The sequence below is a fragment of the Myotis brandtii genome, unplaced genomic scaffold (genome assembly GCF_000412655.1).
Source record: "Myotis brandtii unplaced genomic scaffold, ASM41265v1 scaffold266, whole genome shotgun sequence".
Classification (NCBI taxonomy): Eukaryota; Metazoa; Chordata; class Mammalia; order Chiroptera; family Vespertilionidae; genus Myotis; species Myotis brandtii.
The window spans coordinates 12,058,502-12,067,579 of record NW_005360124.1 but is presented as its reverse complement, the minus strand read 5'-3'; the positions used below and the strand labels follow the sequence as shown (position 1 = coordinate 12,067,579).

At 40.2% G+C, this 9,078-nt stretch overlaps 1 protein-coding gene across 2 annotated transcripts in view; it reads left to right on the top strand.

Moving 5' to 3' along the window:
• Positions 1-7,497: 7,497 nt before the first annotated feature.
• Positions 7,498-9,078, top strand: part of SMC5 (structural maintenance of chromosomes 5) — an 83,995-nt gene continuing 82,414 nt past the window's right edge. For both annotated transcript variants that reach the window (XM_005868327.2, XM_005868326.2), the window contains exon 1: positions 7,498-8,404. In XM_005868327.2, the coding sequence (XP_005868389.1) occupies positions 8,265-8,404 (140 nt within the window). In that variant the 5' untranslated portion in view covers positions 7,498-8,264. The remainder of the gene's footprint in view (positions 8,405-9,078) is intronic.

Sequence of the window (9,078 nt, the reverse complement as noted above, 5' to 3'; positions counted from 1 at the left end):
TATGATTTCGGGATTCAGCTATGTTGCATTTCTAGCTATAGTTCATTTCTCTATGGTATGGTATTCTATTACATGATTATACTATAATTAATCCATTCTATCATTGATGAATATCTGGGTCGTTCTAGTGCTTTGCTATTGTGAGCAGTGCTGCTAAAATATTCTCATACAAATAGCCAGGTATCCATGTGAAATAATTCCTTATGGTTATATAGCTAATACATAAATTGCAGGTTTGTATGATATGTACACTTAACTCAGTGATGAAAAACTGCTTCTCAAGTGGCTACACTAATCTACACTATCCTTACCAGTATAGATGATGCCAAAACTTGCTTGTGTCAGACTTTAATTTTTGCCAATCTGATAATTATGAAATTGTATTTCATTGAGGTTTTAATTTGCATTTTTCTAATTATGAATTAAATTGAGCATCTTATATGTCCTATGTCTATTCATGCAAAATGCCTATTTTGCCTATTTGTTTCATTGAACTATGTATAATTTTCTTGCTCTCTTTTTAAATTTTATTTATTTATTTATTTATTTATTTATTTATTTATTTTTAGCATTTAATGTTAAAGAGAGTTTATTAGTGAAGCACTGAGGCAGAGAGTGGCTACTCCACAGACAGAGCAGCCCCTCCCTAGTGGGATTTGCTTCTTTCATTGAGGCTCATTTAATCGAAGGGTAAGGCATTCAAGAAGGGGGAAGAATATTCAGGATTTTTCTGGGGTAAAGGGGTGGAGACTTCTTGGAAGAGCCCTCTAGATAACACCTTGTGTCCTTATACTAGCTTTCTGTTTTGATTATGGTGATGTCATTTAGTATGCTAATATTACATTGAGTGTATAATGAGGCTATAGGTTACCACAAGGTGAAATTAGTCACCATGTTGAATCGATCTGGTCTTCTGCAGGTTCTAAGCCATAAATCCATGAGGGAGGGGGGTTGTCTTACTATCTCCTTGATAGTCCTTGTAGCCCTTATCGAGTAAAGTCCTTTGGCTACATACCCTATCTCACTCCTCACTTAGAGATTTTGTTCCTCCTGATTGTTAAAGGGTTGTTGGGCCGAGGGTATGTATCATATTCATATATTTTTGTAGGAATTCTCTAATATACCAGATATTAAGCTTCTGTTTGTTTTAAAGGTTGCAAGTGTCTTTTTTTTAGCTGTGATTCCCCCCTCCCCACTCATGAAAGGCCTTAGTTTTTATTATATATTAACTAATAATCTTTTAATTTTATTAATGGTTTATGTATATTTTGTCTTATTTAAGAAATTCTTCCTTACCTTGTGTTTTGAAAGATGTTCCCATGTGGTTTCTTCTAAAACATTAAATGTTTGCCTATCACCTTTAAGTCTTTGATTCATCTGGAATTATATCCAGTAAAATTGCCAAGTTCTCTGTCACTTCTTGGAATAGACTCGATATTGTGGCTGTAACAAATTACTACACTCTACTACACTATTTGTGGCACAAAACAGCACATTTATTATCTTACACGTCTGGAAGTTAGAATTCTGGAAATGGATCCCATGAGGCTAAAATCAATGTGTTGGCAGGGTTGTGTTCCTTTAAGGGAAGCTCTGGGAAAATACATTTCTTGCCATTTCCAGCTTTTTTTGTTTTTCATTTTTTTAGAGAGAGAATGGGGGAGGGGAGAGAGAGAGAGAGAGACAGAGAGACAGAGAGAGACAGAGACATCAATATGTTGCCTCCCACATGTGCCCTGACCAGGGGTCGAACCTGTAATCTAGGTATGTATCATGACTGGGAATCGAACCAGAAACCCTTTGGTGCATAGGATGATGCTCCAGCCAACTGAGCCACCCAGCCAGGGCTTGTCATTTCCAGCTTTTAGAGGCTTCCCACATTCCTTATCTCCTGGCCACCTTCCAACTGTGCATCACTCACATCTGCTTTTGTGGTCACATCTCCTGTCATTCTGACCCTCTTGCCTCCCTCTTATAAGGGCCCTTGTCATTATATTTGGCCCACCTGGATGATCCAGGAAAATTACCCCATCTTAAAGTCCATAATTTAATCACACCTGCAAATTCCCTTTTGCTGTATAAAGTAACATATTCACAAGTGCCAGGGATTAGGATACGGGCCATCTTTGGGGGGGCCATTATTCTGCTACCATGATTTTCTTTTACTTTTAAATCAGATTTCTTAATAAGCCCAGTTTGGGTTTTTCCTTTTGAACATTTCTATCTATCCTGTTTTCTTAATGTATTTGGCAGACTAAAATATCCAATACGGTGCTCAGTAGAAGTAGTGATAGTATCATGCTTGACTTGTTCCAGAATTTGAGAATATTTCTAAGTATTTCATCATAGAATATGAGTTTGCTGGAGATTTTTGGAGTTGCTTTTTAATCATTTAAGGAAGTTTTCTTTTACTTGTACTTTCTAGGAAATTTAAACATGAATATGTGTTGAAAATAATTGAATTTTTTTTCTGCTTCAATCTTTCTCCTGTAATCTTTTAATATAAATAATCACATTAATCGATTTAATTTGTTAGTACTTAATCTTGAATATAAACCCAATTAGGTCATGAAGTTTTTACTGTTTTGAACATTGGTAGATAGTTGCATATATGTTAATGAGTAAGATAGGAACTTTTCATTTCCTTAGAAATTTAGGGGATTTAGACACAGTTCAACTCATAAGAGGAGCTGGAAAAGCTCCCTTCCTTTTCTATGCTCTAAAAGAGGGCAGGATTAGAGCAGTGGTTCTCAACTGGAGCAATTTTACCCCTCAAGGGACATTGCTAATATCTAGAGACATTTTTTATTATTAAAACTGGGGAGGTGCTACTGGTATCTAGTGGGTAGAGGGCAATGATGCTGCTGACCATCCTACAACGCACAGGACAGCTGCCTCCTCTTCCCCCAACAAAGAATTTATCTTACCCAAGATGTCAATAGTACTAAAGCTGTGATTTCTTCTCTCATTCTGAATAAATAATCTCTATCCTAATTTTGTGTTTTTTCAGATGGGGCTTCACAACTTATATGAGCTTCAGGCTCCACAGAATCTGGAGCTGGTGGGAGAAAGTGGGCACTGTGTAGAGGAGGGTGTGTGTGTGTGTGTGTGTGTGTGTGTGTGTGTGTGTAAAAGAGAGAGAGCATAACCATTGAGCCAATGCTGGGAAGATGGGGGGAGGGACAGAGAAATTTTGTTTTGACATACTTTCAAATAATCACAGTTACTAAGAAATTGGCCACAAGCAATAATACCAAGAAACTGAAGGAAAATCATTAGTTGATATATGGTCTAGCAATCCTAATTCTTGGCATCTATTCTAGAGAAATGCTAGCACATATACATAAAGATGTATCTGAGGATTTTTCCTGAAGCAATGTTTATAAAAATGAAAAATTGGAAGCAATCCATATGTCAGATCTGTAGAGTAATGGATAAAGTATGATATATATATACAAAACCCTAGAAAAGTTAAAAGGAAACCAGATTTATATGAGTCAACATGGATATATTTCAAAATTATATTTTTGAATGAAAAACCAAGTTGTATAACTACTCTTATTATATTTTATGTTGATAATGTATACATGTAATACATTATGTGTTTATGTAATACATTTATGTGATATATTCAGACTCAAAATATTACTATGTATCTTCTCTAGTTTAAATGCTTGTAAAATATTAAAATTGCCTTAACGGACATTACATTACACAATGAATAACTGCGTAAGAGTAGTTAACTGGGGGATTGGGCCTAAACGGGCAGTTGGACATCCCTCTCGCAATCCGGGACCGCTGGCTCCTAACCACTCGCCTGCCTGCCTTATCGCCCCTAACTGCCTCTGCCTCAGCTTCTGCAGCCATGGCTTCATCTGGTCTAATTAGCATATTATGCTTTTATTATTATAGATATATGGATGAATGGATGTTAGTTTCTGTTTAATGCTTTTTTGGATTTTCAAACTTCCAAAAATACAACTTTAATTATTAAAAAAGAGTTTTATGAATACCAATTAAAGCTATGGAAGTGAGAAATTAAAACCACCAAGTTTATGGGAGAGTTCAGCAATATCCCAGCTTGTTGAGATGCCAGGATGAAATGTCACTCTTGGTGACTAATACCATAGGACTGAATTTAATAATTCATACAACTAATTTCAACAGATTCTCCACAGTTCTAACAATTACCCACTTTCTTTCCTTTGGGAAGTAACAGGGAGTGAGAAGAAACCCTTGCTCTCCCCCGGATGCTCCTGACCTAGCCTGGGCGAGAAGGACTATCACTTCACTTTGCAAGGACTTGCAGAGGGGATGGCACATGGTGCTTTAGCACCTTGTTCATGAAGGAATTAAAGGTAAATTCCTTCTGGAGCAAGTTAATACTGTTCTCCCATTTTATATTCTCAAAAGAATTGAAGGCCAGTTTAGCCCTAGGCCTTCTATCATGACACATCACAAAGAACCTCTGAAATCTAATATTAATTCCTAATGATTTTTTTTAGTCTTTCAGTTGGTTTTTGTATCCAAGAGATGGCAATTTGAAAAAGAGGCAAATCTGTTGAGACATTGATACAGAATATAAAATGAATTATGAAAAAGTGCTTAGATCAATAGTTTGGTGTGTGGTAAGTGCTGTTGGTTTTAGCTATTACTACTAATATTACAACTATTACTACAAACAACTCTAATACTAATATGACAGCAGTATAAGTAGGTATTTTAATTGTTTTGTATTACATTAGAAACAGCTTATCTGTAGCAGAAGCTTGCTCTATGGGGTTTTGGGTCCCTTGGGGAAGGATGCTGATTCTCCCCGGAACTCTTCATCCCTGCCTTGATCTTCCCCAGGAGTTCTTCAACTAGATAGTTAGAAAGTGTACGTGGCAGGAAGGTGGAGGGAGCGGGAGAAGAAGGTTTGTTCCTGGGTGCCAAAGACGCGGGTTTTAGCATCTGATTGCTTCCCTCTCTTTCAAGCCATGAGGGTTCACTTTTTCACTTTAAGAATTTGCCAAAAGCAAACGTAATATGTCCTCTTACTTGGCATATAAACCAGAGGAGATGATTCCTGTTAACCTGTGAGGGTTCTTGTTAGAAGAGTAAAATGTCTCGAGACGTCTCAGCGGAGTCCCACTCCATGCATCTTGTCCACCTTCTTGCTATTGTGGCACCATTATCAAGGGCTTGAAGTGCAGCCAAGAAAGAGAACAAACACTGAAGAGGGTATTTTGATGGTGAGATGAAATGTGTAATCCTTGACCCTGCCCCTTTCTGCCGGCTTTCTGTTTGTGTCAGTTTTAAAGTTTCTGCAGAATGAAAGGCTGTCACTCAAAATAGCCCCTGGTGCCCTAGCTGGTTTGGCTCAGTGGATAGAGCGTCAGCCTGCAGACTAAAGGATACCAAGTTCGATTCCAGTCAAGGGCTCATACTTCGGTTGCAGGCTCCTCCCCGGGCTGGGCCCTGGTCAGGGTGCATGTAGGAAGCAACCTATCGATGTGTTTCTCTCACATTGATATTTCTCTCTGTCTTTCCCTCTTTCTTCCACTCTCTCTAAAAATCAATGGAAAAATATCCTCGGTGAGAATTAAAAAAAATAAAAGCCCCCTGGTCACTTACTCCTTGGTCTGTAGAATGTTAAATGCAATTATTTTGCCATATCTATTAGCTAGCAAGGATGGGGTGATGAATTCAGCTGATGACTGGACTTTTAACCCTAGGAAGTGTAGGATTAGCTATTGTGTCTCACTCACTCATTAACACATTCTAGCTAATTTATAATCGTTCTAAAGACCTTATCCCTCTGCCTCTTTAACCACTACTCTTTGCAATGCAGACAGTTTTCATCAGTGGAATTAAAGAATCCAGATGTGGCAAGATAAGTGTGCCTATTTTTATGGGTGCATGAAATTTTTCAAGAATGTTAGGTAGCACTGAGCCATTATAGTCTGCAGAGTATCCTTTGTTCATGCTAAATTCCAGTTATACAAAGCCCAACAAAAGAGATTTAAATCAGTTATGGTACATCTATATAGTTACTTAAAATTATGTCATAGAAATTAATGTCATGGAAAGATATTCATAATATATTCAGTGAGAAAAGGAGGTCAAGTAATAATATATATAATTTGTGTGGTATCATCATTTTTTTTTTCCTAATGAAAGGAGCAAACCATACATGTACAAGTAAAAAAGATGTTAAAAAATACAGCAAAATCTTAACAGTGACTTGTCTGGGTAAAAGAATTATGAATAATTTTTCCCTTTGTGTGTTTGGTTTTTTTGTGTGTTCTCAAATTATCTGCATTTACCTCTGGCAGGTTGCTCAGTGGTTAGAGCATCAGTCTGCAGACCCAAAGGGTCCTGGATTTGACCCTCTCAAGGGCGGGTACTTCGGTTGCAAGTTCCCCAACCTGGGTTGTGCAGGAGGCAACCAATCAATATGTCTCTCTCATGTCACTTCAATGTTTCTCTCTCTCCCCCAACTCCTCCCTCAATTCCACTCTCTCTAGAAAGCAATGGAAAAAATATCCTCGGTGAGGATTTTTTAAAAAAAAATTCTGCATTTAGCATATGTGGCTTTTATAATTAGAAGGAAAATTTTCCTTTTTAAAGGATGATGGCAGAGTATAACTGGCTGGCTGATTAAACAAGAACTCATAGTGTATGTGCACTTGTGGGGTCATCACAAGTTCAGGGGCTCATTCTTAAATTTCAAGTTTATAAGCACGATTTGATTCACTATAGAAATTATGATGGTACAAAAATGATCAGACTGGTTCTCTTCCCTCAATTCTCATTACCACTGTCTATATTATTTCCCCATCAGGATAGATTCCCCCAGATGTAATCATTTCTTCAAAGAATTTGACTCTCCTAAGGCTCTTGAAGCAGGGTAACAAATTATTTAATTTTTTATTTTTATTTTTGGTATTAGCAATGTAAGGAATGATAGTGCTACTGAGCTCAAGGGGTTCCCTGGCTGGGATATTCTATTCAAGAACAAGATGTGGTTGTCCTCAGGTGTTTTATTTAAAGCAGGGTAACACATTATTTAAAATTTTCTTTTGGTATTAGCAATGTAAGGAATGATAGTGCTACTGAACTCCAGGGGTTCCCTGGCTGGGATATTCTATTCAAGAACAAGATGTGGTTGTCCTCAGGTAGTTTTATTTATTTGCAACAAGTAAAGGAGATAGGGGATTCATATCCAAAGTTCTGTCTCCCAGAACAGAGGTTTAGCCATTGCTGTTACGCACTATTTAAGTTAATCACGTTTTCTTCTTTGCAGCTGGCTAAACTTCAGGTCAAGCTCACCAAGTTGCAGCTGAGTCTTCAAAATACTGTGCTACCTTTTAGCACTTAGCAACATAGCATTTAGTAAAAACTGCCCAGACCCTGAGACCTTTGTCTTATCTAACAACAGTATAATGGTGCCCTTTCATAAGCACTATTTTTATTGTTTTCTGCCATTTGACAGTTTTCAAATTATTCTTTAATTTGCTTTTTAAAAATTTTTTAGTAACCATGACAAGTTCACATGCTTTTTACTCATTCTTTTTTCTTTGGTTATAACTTTGAAGAGAGTGCAGATTCTATTTGCATGAGGGGAGAAAGCAGAGACCGGAGAAAGGAGCATTGGGGTTCTACTGCAATAGCTTTCTATTTTATTTAAGTACTGTTCATCTTCACCCAAGAATATTTATCCATTGCTTTTTGTTGTTTTTTTTTTTTTAGAAAGAGTGGAAGGGAGAGAGAGAGACATGGATGTGAGAGAGACACATATCAATTGTGTTTGCGGGGCTCTAGCCTGCAACCAAAGTCAGCGGGCCCTTGACCGGAATCCAACCTGGGACCCTCCAGGCTGCTGGCCGAAGCTGTGACTACTGAGCCAAAGCGGCTGGGGCCGCAAGAGCTTTTTAAATCGCCTACCCACTGCTACCCTTGACCGCCTCCAAACAGCAACCAGAGAAGTCATTTAAAACGTCCAAATCCTGTCCCTCTCCTGCTTAAAACCATCCGGTGGCTTCCCGTTGCTTTTCAAATAAAATTCAGCTGTGCCATGGTGGGCCCAGTTGAGCTGTGCAATCTTGCTGACTGCACCGCAGCCACGCCGACCTCTGTTCCTCAAACGCCCCACTTGCTTGCACACCCGTCCGTCCTGGCCTGGGACAGCCTTTCGCTCACGCAGGCACTTGGCTCCTTCTCCGTGGCTTTTCGCTCAGACAGCACCTCCTCCGACAGGCCTTCCACGCCTCCCCCGTCACATGCATCGTGTTCGCTTCTTGCAGCACCTCTCACAGCCTGAAATTATCCTCCGTTGGTTGGTTCGCTGGTTCTCTTTCGCTCTCCCAACCACCAAGTCAGGCAGGAGGCAGGCAGCCCAAGCCTCTCGACACAGTGTCAGGTGGGTGACGATCGCGGTGCCCCCCGTCTTCAACGAAGGGGTTAACCAGGCGAACGCGAGCAGGTTTAAGTGGACGCACCCTCCAAAGGAAGCCAGGGCACTCTCGTTCCCGCGATCCTAGAAACCTCGGGAGGGGGGAGTCTTAATAAGGACCCGGGGAGCGAGCGCAGGGAATAAATAGGAAGAACCTGGGCGACGCAGTCTTCACCCGCCGGAGAGCGCGGAGACTTGGCACGGCGCTCTCAGGGAGCCACTGGGCACGGAGCCATTGGAAGTTTTCTTTTTATTTCTTTTAAGACACTGGGACCTGACTGAAAGCCAACGGAACACACTGAGAAGAGGAAGAGCCGAAAACCTGCGCGTCCCGGCGCACTTGGGCGGAATCCACGCAAGACCGGCCTCGCATCGCCCGCTTCGGTCCTCAGCGAACCAGGACCCCCTGCAAACGCCTCCCCCGTCCCCTCGCGGGTCGGCTTCCTCCGAGCGCTGAAAGGGCTTTCAAAATACTAAAGGAAGCGGACATCTTTTTCTAAATCAAAAAAAGTAACAATAACCACCATCTGAAAATGGCAGGAATGTACAGAGAAGAAAGTCTGGAAGCCGCATTCCGCTGATCTCCCAGGCCCGCCCCACGGACCCCCACCTGAGGGCTCCCAGGGGGCGGGGCGGGGCGT